The 22524-nt window shown below is 36.1% G+C and overlaps 1 protein-coding gene across 1 annotated transcript; it reads right to left on the minus strand.

Moving 5' to 3' along the window:
* Positions 1–3348: 3348 nt before the first annotated feature.
* Positions 3349–9062, minus strand: slc35f6 (solute carrier family 35 member F6). Its single transcript, XM_004083437.4, has 6 exons — positions 8870–9062; positions 7147–7219; positions 6703–6874; positions 6411–6626; positions 6228–6338; positions 3349–5159 (listed from the first exon to the last, which is right to left on the minus strand). Exons 1-6 carry the CDS (start codon positions 8944–8946, stop codon positions 4669–4671), a joined length of 1140 nt encoding a protein of 379 aa, XP_004083485.1. The 5' UTR covers positions 8947–9062; the 3' UTR covers positions 3349–4668.
* Between the last annotated feature and the right edge of the window lie 13462 nt (positions 9063–22524).

Raw genomic sequence — 22524 nt, forward strand, 5'->3', positions numbered from 1 at the left:
AAAAAAACAAAAAACAAAACGCGCTCTCTCAGTCCGAATATTATTAAGTCCTGCGCTTCCTTTTTTGAACATTAAGTGGTCATTAACTCCCTGCGCGCTGCCCTCTCATTTAAACAACCGAAGAGGCTACTTTAATGAATGTCCTCACTTGTGATGGTGACTTTGGGCCTTTGAGCAAAACCATTTGTTTACAGTACAGATAAAAGCTGGGGCTCTCTGCAGCGCTAGAGTAAAACATGTCCTCATAGATAAATGACGCACCACTTACTGTAAAACAGCGCAAACCAATGGAAACACCAAAGGTCAAAATAACAAACCATTAGACACTCCACAGCAGAGGCCAGAAGCGCAGAATCGCACCATAACACCAAGATGTTGCAGTCAGAGCTGGGAAATATTTATTTTTAATGAACGCTCTGATTATATTTTCTTTTTAACACTATCAAGACGAAGTACAGTCATTTACAAAACTTTTATCAAAAAAGGGGTCACTAATTGATTTGTCTTTTTTTAATATAATTATTGTATAGCTTTTTAAATCACAAAATTCCCCAGCGGTTGTTGAAATAATAATAAGCAAGAAACTCAAAGACCACAAAGATAAAAAAACACTTAAAGAAAAATGACAAAAGAGACATTAGTCTTTGTGGAAGGAGCAGATCCCTCTGATTAATGGTCCGTAGCTACTGGAAAAGCACTTCCACGCTGTTCCTTGGAGATTCTTCTGTGTTTGCTTATCTTCTTTTTATTTATAGTCCACATACATTCTTTATGTGAGTTTTTATTAATCAAAGTATTTTTAGCTGTTACTTTCACGAGTCACTCTGAAGACAAAAATATTAAATAATTTGAACTTAATTTTAATACAAAAAATATGAATTATGCACAATTAAGAACGTATTTCAACACATATCACCACCGCACTCCTTTACATAAAATGTGAGAACCACTCACGCAAGTCTTTTGAAAAATGCTGCCATCTAGCGGTCAATTTCTGGTAACTCAAATTGGTCTTTATTTAGTTGCATTGTGTCTTTCTGCCAAAGTGGTTTCAACGTTATCTAAGCACATCTTTGCCATATTCTTTGGAAATGCATGCTAAAAAATGCCAAAAATCATACTTGAAACTGATCTAAGCATTAAAAGTCACCAAATTTAAACGACAAACTTACTTTTTCACAGCTTAGGTCCAGATCTGCCATCAAAGTTCCAATGTTTTAACCCTTGTGCTAACCTAGGCACTTTAACATTGGGAGTTGGGTCATCTAGACCCACTAGACAGTGCTCTGAACCTTTTTTCTTCAATGATTTGTGATCTTCACTGGTGTCCGTGGATTACATGAAATCTTTCCACTTTTATCCACCTTTGTCATGGTAGGGAGAACACGTCAATGTAAGGGTGGGGTCATCTAAGATAGCACAAGGGTTAAAAGGTGTTTTAAATATTACTACAAATATTTGCCCTCCTAACAAAAAAGCCTTTTATTATTTTTGTACTGAGACATTAAAAACAAAAAAAGATAAGTTATGAGAATGTGTTATAAAACCGAGAGGAAAAGTAAAAAAGAAAAAAAAGAAAAAGGGGATCAAAAAGGTCAAATCATGGATTTAATTTCAATTTCACTGATACACCTGGACATCCCAGTTCTCATTTTGACAGTTTTTAAATGCCTCTTTTGTAAAATCAACAGCAGACCTAACATGCCCACAATTTTTTAGTAATATTTTTTATAAAAATTTAACATTTATAAAAATGTTGACGGCCAAAATGTTGTCAAGATGATTTTCTTTATTTTCAAATGCGTTTCCTTGTTGAGATGTTACTGGCATGTGGAAAAATAAATACCGGTAAATCAAATCAAGCAATATTCTACATTTTATTTTTAATATACAATCTGGTCACAGAAAAAGACGATTCTGCCCTCCAAAATTATAGTCACTGGTGTGAGTTATGTTTTTTTCTGTCAAAATCCAAAACAGAACATTTTTCTGCTGATTTGCTGAAACTAGATTTTAGTGGATCAAATGTTATGTGTGAAAAACGTCAACCACAGAGACTCAATGAGGAGCCCAGCTTTTTGTGTAAAAGTAATCAACATGTCAGCTTAGCAATTTGCAGAAAAATCCATTTTCTGAAGTCTAAAGTTTCTAAATGTTGTGTTCAATTTCATGATTTGTGGTTTATGAAGAACTCAAGAACAAAAACACACAATCTGGTAATTAGAGAAAGTCTTAAATAAACTGAAACTAGGCTGGAACAAAAGAAAATTCTGGATGTAGAAACACTAAAGGTGAATTTTTTTCATTCTGCTGAGTTAAATTTAGGTTGACACACATGATCTGGAATTGAACCACTAAAGACACAAACAAATAAAATAAAAATTGAATTCCAGCTCTGTGCATCAGCTGTACTTTAAGTGCAGAAGATGGGGAGGTCTGCTGTGTGTTCATGAAACATGAAAAAACTTTTATAAGCTGAAGAAAAAGTTGGTTTTTAATTGGAAAACAGAAACAAAAAAAGTGAATACATTCACAGATTTCCATCACTTTATTGTTTCCCATGTTGTAGCAAAACAATAATTCAACAGATTTTAATAAACAGGTTTTTAAAAATCCAAAGAACACAAAAAAACCCTGATCATGTCACTCAGAAGCCATCAGATGACAAACATTTCCTAACATGGCAATGTTTTAGGCTAAATAAAATGTATGTGTGATCCTTTGTTTTGGAGAATGCTGTATAAATCCCCCCAAAAGCAGTTTTTCTAGGCGTGTTAGTAGAACTCAGGAAGGGAGTTGAGGTGTTTCATCCGATCTGGGTGATTCTGCCAAAACTTTTTTTTCATTTAAATCAGTTAGTTCAAAAGGGGCCCAAGTCCAAGAGGTTTATTTTTCCAGGAAATGATTTGAATTGCATAGCTTAAAGGGAGGCTACACCAAATGATTAACATTTTACCCAGATTTAGCACCAGTTCATAGCTTACAAATGCTATAATATGAAGCACCTCACTTTTATCTTTTCAGAGGACTAGCAAACTAAAGTCTCTGGACTTGGGCCCTTCTTGAATTAAACAGGGGTGCTGCCATATTGGATAACTAGTGCTGCCATCTATGGAATAAAGCTAAACCCATGCAAGAGAGGCCCAAGCCCAGGAATTTTGCACTTAATGCATTTTAAATGTCAAGCATAGTCAACACATTACAACAGACTTGGGACTTTTTTGCACATAATCAGACAGCTTTTCCCTTGAAGACAATAGAACATATATCTTTATTTTGAAAAATTGTGGACTTGGGCCCCTTTTGAACTAAACGATTCATTCGGATCAAAAAGGTAAAATTTTTGGACACATTTTAAAGTCATAGATTTAATTTCAATTTCACTGATACACCTGCACATCCCAGTTTTTATTTTGACCGTCTTTAAATGGCTCTTTTGTAAAATCAACAGCAGACAGGAAACATGACAGGAGCTCCCTTTTTCTTTCCGCGGGTTGCAACAAATTATTTAGGAAAACCAAAACAGACAATAACCACAACTAACTTGTGTATTAGCTCTGACCTGTTGATACAAATCAACACTTAAAAACTGTCTATGACAGTGTCCCTCTGAAGCATTTGTAGTGCAGTTGCAACAGCACATTCCTGAAAAAGAAAAGAAAAAAACATGGCACAAAAATGTAAATTCCTCACAAAAAATTAACCTTTTCAAATGAAAATACAAAACAGTGATACAAGGCTCATCCTTAACTATTACTCATGTTTGATTTTGGTCCTTCAGTTCAGAAATTGGGAGAAAATCAAGACAACATAATTTTTTTCTTCATCAACTTGGCAGTAAATATTGTGTAAATATTGTAGAACCAACTCTAGCTCCTCTATTAGTGTCCTGAACATGTTTTTTCACTTAAAAAAACTCCTCAATTATAAAAAAATAAAATGAAAAAAAAAATACTAACAAAACAGACAAAGCAGTTCTTTTAAAGGATAATTTCTAAATTTTTTGGAAATTGTGCTAAAAAAAACAACAAAAAAAAACAAAGTCTGTCAGCACTTTCAAATACCCTGACAGAAATCCATTAGTAGGAAGTTCATATTGGCACGAAGGAAGAAAGTGATGATGAATACAAAATCTGCCTTTTTTTAACCGCACATAAAAGAACAGAACCGCCAAGAGATTTTAGCATTTTCAGGAAAAAAAGAAAAAAATGGCTGAATTTGCACTGTAATCTGAAGCCACGTGATTATGAGTCACTTCAGCTCCAAACTGCTACAAAAAAACCTACAACAAAGCTCGTACTGAACGTTTTCTTATCGCAGAGTAGGCTTTTAATGTGAAAAGACTAGAAAAAATTAATGATAAAGATTGCTAGGAATATTAATTGTATTAGATGCTTTTAAATCAGACCCTATTAGAGGCCAATCTTTCAGGGTTTTAAATCAAAAGATCACTTTGTAAGTTTTTATCTAAACATAAGAACCCATAACATTTATGAGCTGCATATGTGTGGTACGGTACACAAATGTGCCTTTTCCTTTTTTCCCTCATTAAATTATAAAAAAAAACTAAAATGTTTTCTCCCGCATTTCATAAAAGTTTTTTTTTCCCTGTATAAAAAGGAGCTGACAGCATTGATGTAAAGTGTCTGTGTGACGGCATCAGTCCGTCTATGTGTCTTCAGCCGTCTGCGCCCGGCCATTATCCAGCAGTCTGTCTCTTTCGCCGCTGCTGCCCTCCTCTTCCTCAGTGTGCATTCTGGCCATGCACCATGGTATTCTGGCCAGGAGGGGGCGGTGGAGGCCATTGTAGAGCGCCGTCCCCAGCAGCAAAACCAAGAAGCCCAGAACCTGCAGGCCGTGGAACTGCTCCCAGCCCAGCGCCAGGCTCACCACCCAGATGACCAGCGTGCGCAGGCTGTCCAGCACCATGCGGGTGGTGGCGCTGATCTCCTTAGTAACACTGATTCCGGCGAAGTTAAAGAAGGCGATGCTGACCGTGTTCCCCAGCAGAGCCAACAAGATCAGAGGTTTGTGTCCGATTTGGCAGAAGGCGTCTAAGGCGTCCTCCAGAACCTGCCGGGGGGTGTTGCTGAAGCTGCCGACGTGAATGAAGTACATCGGAATGAGCAGCAGCGACAGGACAACAAATCCAAAAAGGCCTGGAAGAAGAAAGCAAAGATAGAAGGAAATGTTTTGTGTTTCCATTTTTAACTTAGCTCTGTCTTATGCAAAAACATACTTGAAATCACAAACTGGACTGACTTAGGGGAACTTTTTCAGCTTCTACTGGGAAAACAATCTTTGATCAAAGTGCTTGTTGACATCTTTTATTGAGTCGTTTACTTGGGACTGTCAAAAAAAGAAAAATCCTCACCTAGCAACAAGCAGCTGCAACAGAACAGGATCATCTCATAAGGTGGAATTTAACCACCGTATTAATGTGGACTTTCATTTTCCTCTTTAGCCCTGGCTTTAGGTTTTCTTAACGTTCAGTGATCCCGGAATGCAGCACGAGACGTTCGGTTGCTCTAAACCAGCACTCTGTAACCTTTAAGACCCATTTGGTCTACTTTCTAAAAAGACCAAAACCCAGACAAAGCTGGAAAAATACACTTTAATTTTGTTTGTGTAAGTTATTCATTCACAACATGTAGCTTTTAAATATTCAAAGGATTGAATTACAGCAGTGTTTTATCTATTTTAACTTCTTTGTGACCACACTAACGAGTTCCTTCAAAATAAAATCCACCTTCAAATAAGATCCTCCTGCTGCAAATTTTAGGTGATTTAAAAAATGCTAAAGAAACCAGTCCTATTTTTAATCATCATGACTCCTGTCTTTATATTATATTATATTATATTATATTATATTATATTATATTATGTTTTTTCAAATATTAACAACATTGGTGTAGAATATCTTTCTTTATCTATACATGTAAATGGAATAATATTATTTAAGAGCTTTGTTTTTGAACATCAACTAGATACAGTTTTGCTTTAACCTTATTTCAATAATAAACCTTTTCACATTAAACACAAATCTTTTACCATCATTTTGCTCAGGTTAAAAATCTAAACACAAATGACAAAACGTAATTAACTGAAACAAAAGAGCCAAAACTACAAACCCTTTTTTTAAATTGTTTTCTTTAAAGCTAAATAGCCACAATAGAGAAATCAAGGCACGAGACTCCGGAGCCCCAAGTTGCTCTAGAGTGACGTACCTTCAGTTCCAACGGCTCGAAGAGGATGGACGTCGTGCTTGTAAACAAACTTTTCCTCAAGAACCATCTGCACTGAAACAATGATCTGAGCCATGATGATCAGGAGGTCGCCTGCACGCCAGAAAGAACAGTGAAGGACGCAGCAGCGCCAGATTGACAGTTGTAGAAGGAGGAAGATCTTACCCGTTATGACGTCGCTGAGTTTGTGGGTGTCGTCTCTGTGTCCGCTGATAAAGTCAGCAAGCCCGACAACGACCAGGCCCAGGATGGTGACGCAGATGCCAAACCACTGACTGGGGAGCAGGCGGCGCCCCAGGAAAGCCACAGAGAGCAGGCCGGTGAAGATGATAACCGACCCACGAAGCATCTGGAAGCTGGAGGCGCTCGTCATGTTCAGAGCTGGAAAAAATGGGGGTTCACACTCCGGGAACTGCTTCATCAGGAAAGGAAATCTCAGAGTTTTGAAAGTACTTACCAACATACATGATGGAGGTGGCCATCATGTCACACATGGCAGGAGGGAAGAAGAGCAGAGGGTTGAAGCTCTGGCCGGGGTTCATCCTGGGTTCTGGCCTGCTTTTGTCGTGGAACAGCAAGATGTAGAAGACGACGAGACAGCTGAACTCTCCGAGGAACATCCCCACTGCCTGAACAAAGGGAGACGGGGAGGATGATGGGAATATGTGGGCCACTCCATCAGTAAATCAGTAAACTGCTTTTTAAATGTATAAACATTTTTAACATATGCCGCCTCTTTCAAATTAAATGTAACGTCCAGAATGAGAAAGAAAAAAACTCTTCAGGGAGTATCTAGGGACCAAATGAGACACAAAACAGATGCAGTTTATTAAAAAAAACATGATTTTATTTGACAATTTTCTGTGTTTTAAGATTTGTCACCAAGAGTTCAATAGCATACCTGTACAAACGGGTGGGAGAAGTCGTGCTCTGGGTCATCGTGGCAACCCTTTGCTGAAAACAAGTCAGCCCATCTGTCGGACAAAAACACATTTTTCCCCCGTTTAGTCATCAAAGTTTACGACAAACTCTGCTCTGCGGAGCTTCAAAAACGGATGAAAGTGGAAAATAAAAAAAAATCCTTCAGTGGGATTTTACCGAGTTTAAACAAACACAACTTTTTCAGAAAGGAGTTTAAACTGCTTGAGTCTTGGAAAACCATCCAGAGTACAGTCAGGCTGAAAGGTTTGAGGGTTAAATAGTGCTTGTGTGTGCATTAAACTTTATGGTCTGACAGTCAGAGGATGCATGACTGACATGTGAAGATCCTGTCCTTAAAAGGCTTCGAATTACTGAGCTCATCACTTTGCACAGGAAATGAAATTATCTGTATTTAACGCTTCTAGTGAAACTAGAAGTTCGCATGCAAGGTAGAATTGCATGAAAGAAAAGCAGACAAACTGCATAAAAATATACTCTACTAGGTGTAAGGGAGCCGGTGGAGTAACAGCGCAGGTATCAGGTGACCGCAGTGAAGCAGTCAGGGTTTCATGACACGGCACATTTTATCTGAAGTGTAACACACAGAAGAGCTTAGTTCATCAAGCAGAACCTAAGAAGTCGACTGATTGAGGCACGAGGCAGCTGAGATCACAGATTATAGCAGAAGTTAAAAAGCTGACAATCTCGTTTTGCTAGTTTCAGGCGCTTTCCTAATGAACAGTCAATGCAGAAGCTTTGCAAACAAAGTTCTGTAAACGATTGGTAAATCAATCATTTCCTTTGCAAGCAAATGTATAAAAGATTTTAGAGTGTTTGTCAGGTGACTTTAGTTAGTTGTCTTGTGCTTTATCTGATTTTCCTTTGTCACTTGACAAAGAAAACAAACACTTCTTATCTCCAAATTCTCTGCAATTTTATGTATCTTCTTGGATTTGAAGCTTGAAAAGCAAAAACAAAAAACAATGAATTTTTCCACAATCAACCAAAGATGCTAGAAAAAACAACTTATCCTACAAATCATTTTTTTGTGGTTTATCGCATGCCTTAAATACTCCAATGAATTAATGCAATAAAAATAAAAGAATTTTAACCATGTAGTTAATCATAATCTACATGTTTTGAAGAAAGTTTTAAACCTATTTATTTAACACGAATTTGTAATAATTATTGATTATTAACTAAGAGGCTTATTTGAAGAAGAAAAATCAGCCCTAAACTTAAATTATATATATTTTTAAATATTTGATCCAATGTTTATCCATTCTTTTTACCATTTTGCAGCATTTTTCGTCTGATAAATTGAAATTTCAGTAAATTACACTTTTTTTAATTGAAAAAAGAAAAAAAAGGGGGTTCAAAACAGGAAGTGACTTCTCCTTACCAAAATAAGATAACTCGGCAGAACATTTGTTTTTTTTTTCATAAAAAAAAGACAAGTTCCTTGACATTTTACAACCCCAGGTCGTGGGCTAGCATAAACTGTAGCTACGATGTAGCTACCTGCTCCGCAAAGATAATTCACAATAAACTCTGTTAATGTAAAAGAAAATGAATCACGTTGACATTAAATTACCGTAAATTAAAAATACATCCCATTTGACATGTCATACTTGAACAGAAGTGTTCCATTTAGTGATCAATACTAAATACAGTTTACATTTGAAACATTTTTTTTCACTCACTTCGCTGATAGCGTATTGATTGATCCAGTTGTCAGCATTAGTCCCGCGAGGAACAGCTGATATTTTGTCCAAGCCATGCTGGACGACAAAACCAACGAAGAAAAAAAGACCAGCGAGGCGAACTTCTTTTTAAAAGTACCCGATGTTTACTGACAGGTTCTCTGCTGGATTTTTTTATGTCCCTGAAGGCCACGTGATGACGTCTCATAGTCAGCTGACTTGTGAGCAATTTCCATGATGCATTCACCGTCGTCGGATATTTGACAACATGTGCTTTTAAAGGCACCGGAGAAACCTTATACTAATAATTCAAAAGGGATTTTTTCGTTGATAGAAATTTTTAATCGTTTAAGATTGGTTACTTAAAAACGATGAACCACACTTACAGGCTTTAATATTATTTGGTTAAACCCCCTAAATGCAACCACAGTTGTCCTTAAAGTTTTTATTTTGTTCTCCAGCTTGTACCAAATTTAGAGTAATCATCATTTTAAACCAACTTTAAACACTTTATGTTTCATATTTGGCGCCCTTAGGTTAAAGTACCACTCCATTAATCTTTTGATCTATTATAAAAGTGTTCCCAGTGATATTTTAATTGTGATTATGCTATTTTTAGCCAACATTTTTTAAAAACCTGTAATTTTCTTGAACATCAGTTCTGCAGAGTGGCAGAAGTTGATTATATATTTGCCTTTGAGTTGTGGTGCAGACAGTTGGAGGAGAGTAAGTCTTCACTTACTTCCTGTCATCCATCTGTTTACAAACTCTCTCACAAGCTTACAAAATCCCCTCACATCCCCAACCGAACATGATGGAGAGGAATGTTGGAGCCATCCAGATGTGCAGTTTTGAGCCATTTGCCATCTTGGATGAGGAAAACAAAGATATACATGAATGTTGTTGTCTAGAATTGGATGCATCAGAATGGAGCGTAGCAGGGAGTTTGTGACCTGCTGATTGTGGCACCAATGTCACTTCTACAAGCCTTTTCCAACTGCATTTCTTGTCTGCGCCTGATTCACAATGATTTAAATTAAGAAATACTCACAAACAATTTTAAGCTTAATTTTCTTTATGAGAAAATTCCACAAGAATATCTTAAAAGCACCAAAAACATAATTTCTATCATTAGGTCTGTAAAAAGAATTGCAACAATAACCTTTGAGGCTTTAGCAGACCTCAATATAAAACACAACACCAGGTGGAGTCATTGTGCAAATAATGTCTCAGTGGTTCCACTGATAACTGTCCCTTGTGTTGCCTCTGTTGTTTAAAATTAGAACATGAAGTCTAGTTTCCATTGTCACGCTGCTGCTTAGTAGGCCGATATGTGACTTTTATTATAGAAAGTTGCACATCAGATTGAAAAAAAATCAGACTAAATTGAGAAACTGGGTTATTTCACTCATGAAACCAGAAAAGAATAACCTTCTTCACAAATGGTGGTATTTGCTGCACATATATTGTCATCTGTCACTCCCCTGGTGTTAAAGGGAGCTAAAAATGTCCATTGGTGATTTCCTAGACAGCTGCAGAGAACAGGGATTCATCGTTTAGTGACTCCCTGGGAAGTGTCTCATCGCTTCAGTCTGGAGACGGCACTACCACCTCTTGGCTCTTCTAATATTTAACCTTTGGCTGCCATAACTCTGCTGAACTGATGTCATGAAAGCAAAACTGTTTGAGGTGACACCATGTGCCATAATACATGTAAGAAGAGTGTGTCCCTCTACATTAAATCACATTTTTTTTCTCCACAAATTTCTTATATTCAGAACAGCCAATACCTTTTGGAACACCTAACTATTGGAGGATGGCAGGTCAGGACAAAATATATTGTTTTAATCTGTTTTCTGATACTAATTTACAAGTTTTAAACATAAACAACACACTCAGATGCAGGGATGGGAAAGCAGAATAAAACACTTGAGTGGTAAAATCTTTATTTAATCTCAGAAAAAAAAAAGAAAGAATTTCAGTTCATTTGCAAATGTTATAATATAAATTGATAGTGTCTATAGTTAAGTGCAGCTTGAGCAAGAGGACTATTTAGTACAAGATCACAACTTTTGAGGGAAAATGCTTTAATATGTTTGATTTGAACAATGATTGTGTTTTACTTTAACAACACACGTCAACAAGTAAATCTAAAATCTCAATTTCTTGTTTCTCATTTAAAATTGTTTTCCTGAAGTTCTATTTATACCTTCTTCAGAGTTTTGAATAGATGCACAAAGAAAAAAAAAACATTAAAAAGCATCTTTCTATAAAGATGGTCTAAAAATGGTCTCAGGTGAAGTGTTCATTAAACACATACACTGTGCTACCCTGACATCATCCTCAGTGAACCTGTCACTCTCTAAACATGTCCTTGAAGAGTTACAACATCTGTGGCAGTCATGCAAAAAAGCATGAGAGCCCAGGAGCATTATCATTTCATGCTGAACGGTCGGCTGACAACAATTGACAGGCAGCCCCCGGTGGTGCAGGACTGCTGGGGGCAGAAAGGTGGTGGAAAAGCAGCTCCCAAGAGAAACAGAGATGTCACATGGCAGGGTCAGCTAGCTAAACGAGGGCAGGGTGTGTGCGGGGGTCACATCTTATTCAGAGCATCATGGGAAAATGATCGTTTACTGATTATGCTTATGTGTGACAGCATGCAAAAAAAAATTACACTTCTGCACAAAATGCTTGATCAAACTTATTAATTCAACATTAGGACACAAAAAAACATTAAAACATTTCCAATAAATTGAAGGTAATAAATATGAGACACGTCACCATTCACCTGAGCACAAATTAACAACAAATTGTATATGCAAAAAAAGAGATTGTGTAGTTTCACACCCAGGCAGGAACTAAAGAGGCTTAACTCCAAAGAATCAGGGAAAAATTCAAGTAAATATTATGACTGAATGACATTTTGGACATTTTGGACACTTTCTGGGAATAATTTCGGAATAAATGACAGGATACTCTTTCCCGTGTCAATTATTTTTTCTTTATGTTTTTATTGCAGAGAAGGAATTCGTGTTATTTGTCCAGAGATAGATGCCAAACTTCCATCATTCCCTGAAAGACCCACTCTGACGAAAGTTGTGTTTTTGGCTTCTCTTACATTTTCCTGTGGCATTTTTCAGAAAAAGGAGGACGTATAAAAAGAAAATTAAGCCGAATACTGCATTTATGAGTATGTCGTTTTTCAAATCATTGTGAATTAGGAGCAGATGGAAAAAGATTGTATATGTTGCGTAAATTTTCCACACTGGGCTGCAGTACCTCCTACAACTCAGAGGCACATTTCCATTGCCGTTCTGCAGAAACTATGGCCTAGAAAATGACAGGTTTCAATGATTTAGGCTAAAAATGGCATAAACATAATTAAAAGATCACTGGGAACGTTTTGAAACTAGATCAATAGATGATTGGAGAGGCACTTAAACAGCTGGATAAGATGAATACTTTTGGACTTCAAAGTTTCTCTTAAACACTTAAAACTAAACTGAAGTTTATCTGTTCATCTGATCAGACAGAAGAGTCCTGAACATTGTGGTCAACCCACCAGCTATGGCAGAAGATCGCCTCATAAGTTCACAAAAGGGGCATGGAAAGAACCTTAGCAAGAGAGCGCCAGCATAAATGTGTTGGTGACATAAAATGGAGCGGGGAGAAGAACACAGTGTGATTGTGCAGCAGAGATCATGAAAAGGTTATTGTGACACTCACAGTAAAGGTCAGAACTCTTCCGTCTTTCCACTGATAGAAGATGGGTTTTTAATTGGCTTTAACAAGCCTGACATAACGCTGAATTAGAGCTCAATCAGTCGCTGAACATAGAAATTAAACTGCAAAGTAAAACATACTTTAACACGTTTGAGAGTCTCTAGATGAACAAACATTTATTGCCAATAAAGATTCACACATTAATTTTTCTTTTTTCAAAATAAAATATATTAAGTGAGCAATTAGAGCTGTTTTAGCAGCCAGATTAACCACAGTGATAAAGCCCCCCCAGGCTTGACTCCATCAAACCAGAAAAAAATGGATCAGAACAACCACAGCATGAAGGATGCCCACATATGTGCCGGTTCCACATCTGGATGCTGTTCCTAAGTGTTTTCCTGATTCCCTGAACCACATTTGGACTATTTCCTTCCCAAATGTTTGAAAAACTTTGAAAAGACAAAGCATCTGACATCACATCCCTGTTTTTCATAAGCGGTTTGGTTCTAGTTTAAACCCTAAAACAATAAAGCAACTTCTTTTTGTCCCCATTTATCTATATAAACTTTAATGTATTTATATACAAAGCATTCATCTGAAATTGTTGCACTCTTTGACGCACAATTTCCTGTTTTAAATAAATTAGACACAATTTTTCCTTCTCAAACTTTAAATACATCTTTCATAACTTTATTCTGAGGTTTTGTGGTCATCTGAAATGCTGCCATTTGGAGGAAAATAATACTTTAGGATCATTTTGCTGCTTTAGATATCTTCTTATTATTTGTAATGTTTTAAGACTAATTTCTATTGAAAACTATGGAGACAGCTCATAAACAAGAGACAGTCAAGCATAGATATTCTTTGAATTTTTGTGACAAACATGAACAGTTATGTCATGAAATTTAAATTAACAATGCAAATTTATGGTGTAATTCTTGCAAAATAAGAAATTAGTATTTTTTTTGCTTGTTTAATGAAAGAAAAGGCTTGCAGCAAGACATGTGAGGTCATAAGTCCATCCATATTTGGCCACAACAGCAGAGCTGACAGATTCTCTTTGTGTGATGGTGTGAATCCCCTCAACTGGAAATTTGCCTCAGCTTTTAAACAACAGGACTGGTTGGATTATTTTATGAGATAACCATTGAAAATAGAACAGCTGTAGACTGTGCAGCATGATCCCTAAAATACATAAATATCTCACTTCATATTTCTCACTTAAAAAAGCTTTGATATGCAGGGAATTCTAAAATATAACCAAAGCACTGATGCAGACTATGCTGATCTGTTCTGATCTGTGACCTGCTGTCTCTCTGTCGGCTCATCTTCTCTCTGCTGTATCAGCACTGCACCAGAATTGTGTCGTGATCATGCATCAGCCGCTGAAGGCTGTCCCTGCTTATGTAATCTCTCTGTGGTGCTCAGTTTTTGAAACCTGTGCACTTGTGAGTTTCTGAGTGACCTAATGTGACTTTGGATGAATTATTAAGTGTTTCGTCTTCAAAGAGCTTTTAAAAATGAAGGTGATGTCTAAAGTATTCATGGCTAAAGAGAATTTTGAGTTTTTTTCAAGGGAAGACTTTGACAGTATGAAGACATTATGGTTTCTTTCAGAGTTCTTGCTGCAGTATTATTGATCAGATGGAGGTTTGGGAGCACCATGATGATAAGGAAACAGGACGGGAAAAATGTGTTCCTGGTTTTGAAAAAGATAAAAAAAGATCATAGTTCTACACAGAACATTTATGCAGTAAAAATGTATCAGTAAGAAAAATCGTGAAAGAGTTTTATTTTAAAAAGCTCACTGTCAATTTTACCTCTGCTTTGTGTTTGCAAACTGTGATGCAATGGAGTTTTGTCAATAGAAAGGCCACATTAATAAATTGTGGGCAACACTTTTTATTTTAGTGTAGTACTTGTTCTCACAGTTCCTATGTCCATTTTTTACATGAAAAAGCATCATGTTGTGAGTTTGCGCATCTTAAAAACGTTCTCTAGAATCAGACAGAAAAACTGACCTGTTTGCTCACCTGGAGGTGTTTCCAGCTCACCCCTGCTGCAACTGCTCGGAGCTTCTTTGTCGTCAGATCCAAAAAACTTTATCAACTTGTTAATTGATTAAATTCCAACTTTGAGGAATGGTATCATAGTGAGTTGACCTTTGATTGGTCACATAGTCAACCATGTCCAACTGGAAATGTTTTGCCAATTAGAACAATTTTTACGACACAATTTGTATATTTCTATACTTTTAACTTCGGAAAAGTACAATTCATGCTTCATTATAAAATTATAGTAACTCAGCATTATTGCATATGCAATAATAACACAAAAAACTAAGTTGGTTTTGGCCCACAGAGCTTTTTCAAATACGATCTGTGTGCAACCTATACAAAATCGTAGAAAAACACTTTACTTTTCACAGTAAGACTAGACCATGATGTATTTCTTATAGTTCCCCAGGTTAAAGAACCACCTTGTTTCTGAATTAAGAAGAAAGTTTGTTTTAAAACAGTTAGAAAACCCTCCAAGCTGCTGGGTTAATTATTAGACAGTCCCAATGTTAGAGACAAAATCTGCAGATATAGAAACTGTACCAATCGATTCCATCAGTCAAAAGAAGACTTGTTATAAATAATAAAACACAGACAGTTCTCAGTGCTCAGACAAACCCCCCTCAGATAAAAGATCTAATTTAAAACCATGAAATTATTAGTGTGTTGTACGTTTTTTTTGTTTTACCTGGAAGTCAAATTTTGATAGATTATTGCTTTGTCCAGAATAATTCATCTGATCATGAACAACCAGCTAGCAGATTTCACAGACTCGTCAGCTCACATGTGGCCTGATTATCTAACCTCCAAGGAGCTTTATCAGGGGGCTCCTGAGGATCTGGCAATTTTTCCTACAGATTTTCTCTGAGGAAACCTAATCACAAGTGACACGGCGGCAGCACTGCAAACGTGACGTTAATCCAGGGTGAAGTCAGAAACATTTCTGGGCCTCTCAGCCGTTCTTTCCAGATAAGAATGTGCGGTAGAATTTCTGCCTGGATGTTTGCTTCATAGATCGTTTCAGTCATGCAAAGGGACCCGAGGCAAAACAATGAAACTGAATTCAGATGTTTAGCTATGAACGCAGCTTCTAATAACTGTTGTGGTCACTGACTTTTACAGTTATTTCAGAAAATACAGCAGAGATAACTGCATTTGTTCTACATTACGGTGTGTGGATTGGTCCATGGTTATACATCTGTTATAAACCACATAATTCAAATTATTAAAAGGACACATTTGTTGTTGATGTGACAGAAATTCTCTGCAGCTGTTTGCTGATGAAAAACCAACATTTCTTATTTCAGATTTAAATTTATGGGGTGCCAATAAAAATAAAAAAACAAATATAATTTATTCTTTGTCTTTTATTTTCACTGTTGAAATAAATCAAAAACAGTCAGTAAACTTTCAAAGTAAGAGTAAGCGATAAAAAGCTATGTTTTTAATCCTTTTTCTTCTTTTCTGAGCCTTTTGATGCAGTAAATAGAATGTTTCATGTTTAATAAATAAACATTTTTAGTGATCGCCATGATGCAAAGCTGCTCTATTAAATCAACCTGCAGACCTCCCATTAGGCACTTGTTGCTCCAAACAGACCTGCTGATGATTCGATAGCACAGACTTTGATCAGCAGATTTCACTCGAAACCTGGACGTTCTCAGTGTTTGATAATGACTTTCCTCATCAGGGTCTTGAAAGAGAAAAGACTTCCTAAACCAAATAATACATTTTTAACATAATAAAACCAAAAACAGGCTTTAATGGTGCATGAGTTTAATTTCAGATGAAACACATTCCTGTTAAATTTTGTTCTTGAGCTGTAAATGAGATTTTTCGTTCATTTTTAACTCAAGATTGGATGGATGATGAATGTTTTGCAGAGGCAATCATACGTGGCAGTCAGAATGATCATCGATCAGTCAGCTATCAAGGAGAGGCGAGAGGATGGACAGACCCGCCTTGTTTTTGAAAGTGTGCTTAACTTTTGCCTTTTAATTTTATTTTTCTAAGTACACAAAATGCATGGGGGTATTAGAAACTATATAAAGTGGATTAGGAATATCTTTCTGAGAATTCTTTTAAGTAAAGCTCAGTTTAGCAAAACCTGACAGGGAAACTTGACCAAAACAGCCTCCATGGATCTAAATCTTTTTATTATTCTATAATAGGGGATCCTTGCAACCACGTTTTCATATTTTATAAAATCAATCTTTGTGATATGTTTAAGCATTCGTTCTTTACCTTATATACTCACTCACTGGACAGCAAGACCTTGCAAAAAACCTGAGGCAAAAATAATCAAAGTATTTAAATCAAATGTTTTTCTTGGACTCAAATACATTTTGAAATATTATTGTGCAAATCTCTGGTAATACGTTTCTGTTTTTTTTGCGCATTTAAATGCATAATGTGTGAGACTTGTGTGATGCTTGGAGAATGTTCAGCTAGCCTCCATACAGATTCCACCACCTTCCCTTAGTTTAAACCCACAAAAACCAAACCATATTATTAGTCTTATTAACATTTGTAATGAGATGATCACTGTTAGAAGGGTCTGCACAGTATCTACAACTTGCTCAAATAAAGACTTGGTTCATATTTTTGTGTAAAAGTGTAAAAAACTCCAGACAGACAGTTTTATGTATAAGGATTAATGTAGTAATAATACACTTGATGAAGCATGTCAAAATTACCTTGGAGTCTCTCAGTTGAAGTTTTTCTCTGTTTGGTTTCAGGCTGGAGGGCAAAGCTAATCCAGCTTTGAATTTTCATCTGAAATCAGTGACACGCTTGCCAGTCTTGATTCTGCATCATCTGCTTGGGGCCATGATCACTCTCACTTCAGTCGAGGGCTTAGCCGCAATCAGAAGAGCATCTCAGCCTTTGCCAACGCTGGACTCATGTCTGCGGCCGTGCAGAATTGTTATGAGGAAGAGGGAAAGGTTCTTGGTTTTGGGGTAGGAGGAGCACGAGGAGAGTGCTGCCACTGTTTGACAGTGGAAGAGTCAGCCGCATCACAGCCTGTGGTCACAATTATGTAATCAAAGTCAGAGCTTCGCTGAAGAAGAGACGCTGGTTTGCAGTGTTGTAGCTTCAGTTTTTGCTTGACATCAGTGCAAACAGTGATGTCATGAATGACTGCTTCAATTCAATCTATGTGGAAGATGGAATTTGATAAAATGTGGATTTTGTCATTTTATGCAATAAAGCAAAAGATCTGAAAATGAAGATGAAAAAACAAAAACAAGGTTTTCTTTTATGGATTGTCCAAAAAGGAGCAGTAAAATAAAAAACTAAAATAACTTTTTCTAACTTATAATTTTTTTTTGTTTAGTTATTTGAATATAAAAAAATACTAATTTGAAGATCGTGATGGTACAAAAGTAATAAAGCATGAAGGCCAGGACAAAGTCACTAATGTGGTGGTGGATGAGCGTGCTCCACACGTGCAAGGACTCAACTTCAGGCTACGTGGGCCAAGGTCAAAGCTAACTTGTAGGCATGGGTACTGTCGCACACCAAAGACAGAACATAAAAACGCTTCTAATGTGGTGTTCTACCAAATCTGTTGGTGTCATTTTTTCTTTTTTAATTGTCAAGTTTTTTTCATAAATGTGTCTTCATTAAAAGTAATTTTCTCTTTATGTATACAATTGTTAAGGAAGTTGTCAATTATAAGATATGTCTCTACTCGTATAAAACTTATGCAGATAGTTTTGGAATGCCAACGCCAACAGACTGACTCCTTGATTTGCAGCATTAAATACAAATTTGCATTTGCAGTTGTTTTAGGAAAAAAAATGTAAAGAGTGAAAAAAATCAATCTCCACGTAAATGCAAAACTGAACAGAACCAAAGTTTATGTAAAACTCTAGTAGAATATCCTCTTTTGTCTTCTCTTTTTAAAGTAAACTGAACAATGACTGAAGTGATCATAAACATGATTATCTTTTGAACCTTATCAACCATGACAAATGCAAAAAAAAACAGTTTGAGACATTTAACTTATATGAATAAAAACCCTTTTGTCTAAAAGAAATGGTGAAGTCTGCAGATATTTGACAGAAAGTGAAACATCTATCCAGCAATCAGATTAATTAAAAGAATAGACGGGAATGACAAGTGTACACAATCATGAGGAAAATTTATTGTAACACAGATGTTTTCCTAGATTATGTCTTTGATTTTTTATGTCAAAGTTGCCACAGATTGACAATAATTTTTTTTAAATTGCAGTTGGTCACAATAAAAACAGAAAGAATTGTGCATTACATTTTTAGTTTAAAAGTTCGCTGAAAACCTTAAAAGCCACTTCTTCCGACTAGCATATTCATCTTAATTAATTTATAATTTTACTGTATTTTATTCTGAGAGTCTATTTTATAGTCTTATTAATTAAACTACTGTTTTATTCTTGTAACTGTGTTTTATGAATTGCTTGTTTTACTTGTACGGCTGCCATATAAACAAAATGTATTATTATAATTATAATTATTTTGTGGCGTTTTTCTTGTGACCTGTCCAAGTAAAATTAAAATTAAATCATTTAAAACAAAAAACATAGGGAAATGAATACTAGATCCTTTTCAGTTGATACCTTATTTGAGCAGAAATAACTTGATTTAAAAACTTTTTTTGGTGGTCTTTAAAGTCAGTGTTTCCTCACGTGGAAAAAACCTAAACATGCTGTTAATACTGAACATCCTGCTGCTTTTATCATGATGGACGGTTTACAAAATATGAAACCGTGCTCCCTTTCTCTCTCTGATTAACAGCACAGTGGAGAAGGGCATTGATGAGATTTTCTGCTCTTGTCCCAAAAGGCTTGGCAGACTGGGGAATTGTCAGCTTCCTGTGAAAAACGAGTTGGCTTTCCATCGTCAGGATGAGACGCAGAAAAACTGAGAACTGGACAGTCTGTGCAGGAAACTGAGGAAAAAATTAGAAATCAGCCGTCAAACAAGCACCAGCAGCCTTTTCTCTTCCATTTATTCATGCAAATACGCTCTGCTGACCTTGAAAAGACTCGTCCAGAGATTACTCAGTGGAATAATGACAGCTTATTCAACAAGTTGTCAATTCCAGGAGACAATAGAATGAAAGGTAAAGGATTTAGAGATGAGGAAAATGTGAAATTGGGAGTTCAGAAATGTGGTACAAGACGTTTGTAAGACAGCTTGAAAACATGGAATGACTCGAGACACATTCTGTATTTTTTTTTTCCAGTTTACAAACTTTTTTCTCTCTCAAATTAAATGGCCATAATCCTATAATGTTTAGGTCATGTTGTAAGACTAATAAAAAACATTTAATGTCTCTCTGAGTATGTATGTTGAAATTAAGTAAAGCTGGAGTCATATCTTTTAAGAAACTGTATTGTGTCTGAGGTTGGGAAAAAAAAATGAAACTCTGGTGTTTACTTAGAGAGGTTTGCTTTAAACCACAGTTTTACCCATTTCTTTGGTTCTGTCAGCCATGACTAACTGCAGCTTGTCAGATGTCATTCTGCTCCTGAAAATCATTCTTCCGTGCAGGTTTTGGTATTATTTGTTGCAGTGTGAGATTATGGGGTGGTGTCATGCAAAGAAGGGGAAGAAAGGAAATTCTGCCTTGTTGAAAGATACTCAGTGGATTTTTTTTGCTGAAAATTTCAAAGTTTAGTCCAGTTTAATCATGCTAGAATACCTCATAAAGCGATAATGACATATTGATATATTTAAAGGTCATTTCATTTTGCTGCAAAGATTTTTTAGTCACGATTTATTAAATTCGTGAGCACCCTTGACAAAATGATATCTACTTTTGATTATTGCAAATATATGAATAGAACTGAAATGTAAAAAACTTTTTTTTTTCCAGAGATTTACAGCAAAGACATAACCTAAAACAAGAATCAGGTGTTCAGTTGATCCCCAATTGCAAGAAAACCGTTATTTAGAGACATTTTTTAACTTGAAATCACCTTAAAAACATTTCTGTGCCTGATGCTTGACAACGTTGTTCATGTCTTCCATAAATATTGTGCTGATAAATCTTTGTAAAGTTAGCATTTGTTTCAATTTTATATCTCACTTTCTCTTCACTCAACTGTGCCTTTTTTTGCACAATTTAGCTTATAAATACTAAACTGTCATCAATTAGAGACTGATTTGAGAGGAGTTCAAAACATAAGCGATAATTCAAAATTCATTGCAAAACTACATTCATTGCACTGAGTTTAATTGTGAGGTCATCACCTCAGGGAGAGGGTAAAAAAGTAAAACTTCTTTCACAATTGCATAACTTTTTCTTTTTATATCCCAATTAACGTCTTTACAAATGGCTGCCAAAAGTCCAAGCTTAATGAGATTCATCAGTACTTCCTGGTGAAACAAATGAAACATGTTCTCTTAGATGATAAACATGAAATAATAACTACTTTCACAAACTGTGGATGAAATTTAAAAGTGCTCCTCACAAAAGCATAACCAGAGAATGTTGCAACAACTCAGAAAACAGAGGCACTGTGCAGTTTTTTCCCATCTGTATATTACGTAAACCTAACTGACAGGTGATGTGAAGACCTAAACGACGAGTAGAGGAACACCATGCAGCCGCAGGTCCTGAAAATGACAAAACAAAAACGAAGTGAAGAAGTTCCCGATACATCCTATAGAAGGTACATCCGCGACAGTTACATAATAAGAACTGTTTTAAAATAAAACTGAATCACCTCATCTTTGTTGTTGCATAATGTGCCGTAGAAGCTGTAAAGTTGTCTGGATGAAAGCAGTGTTGACATCAGTAAATGTTAACTCAGCATTTTGCTACAGCAATGTCCATCACCACTGCGGGGGTCCAGGGACACAGCAAGGACATAAACAATTTAAAAGTCTACAGTAGAACAGTTGCACAAAAGTTGAACCGTATGCATTTCCACAATAGGATTTTTAGCTTATTTTATATAGACTTAACACATTTAACTGTGTTGACCTTTAACCTGATTTGTTCTGGTTGCAGAAGAAAGACCAGCATTCTACAAAGCTTCGGTTACAAGAATCTGAGACATGAGAAGCTGCAGTGAGGAAAAAAACATTTATTATTTTAGTAGTGACTAAAACTGTCCTCTAAGCTTGAAATGTATATTTTTTCTGTTTTTCTTCCATTGTTGCTTTTATGTCTTTGTTTTCATCAAGTGATTGTTTTTAAGTTTCTGTTTTAGTATTTTTAGTAGTGATTTTTTTTGTCTCACTGCATGGCCCTTTTGGTAATTGAAGGTGCTTTTAAAATGTGATTTTAAATTAAAATTGACAGCCGGAAAAAGCAGATGCACACTTGTAGTGTGTTATCTCATAAACACATAAACTCTGTGACAGCATCTTTTTGTTTAAAAAACAAGTTTATGTCTGAAAAAATAAATTATACATATATATTTTTTTACTTTCCCCTCCTCTAAATAATGTAAAAACCTACTGGTTAAATTTTAAATACGTATTTACTTGCTGGCAGTTATTGCCTATAACCAACATATGTTTGGGGCCCCAGGCCAAAAAAGAGGCCTTCAGGGCTGACCAATTTAAATTCATTACTGCAGGAAAAATATAGAAAGTTTCCAAAGAAGGCCATGCACATTTTCCCGGTGTGGCCCAGTTCTTCCTGTGCAGCAGCCATTGTCGCATACTAAAACAAGTAAAGACAAAAAAAGAAAAAAAGGATAAATTGTGATCTGTTTTAACAGAAACAGGTAATAGATTATAGTTAACAGCTCTGAGCAGCTTTGCCTGCTCTCCTCTGTTCAGGCTGCTTCCATGTTGGTCCTGATGTGATCAGGATGAGGACCTGGGTGTTAAAATTAAAATAAAATAAAAAACAGAAAATAAAACTTTGGAG

The sequence above is a fragment of the Oryzias latipes genome, chromosome 24, assembly GCF_002234675.1.
Source record: "Oryzias latipes chromosome 24, ASM223467v1".
Taxonomy (NCBI): Eukaryota; Metazoa; Chordata; class Actinopteri; order Beloniformes; family Adrianichthyidae; genus Oryzias; species Oryzias latipes.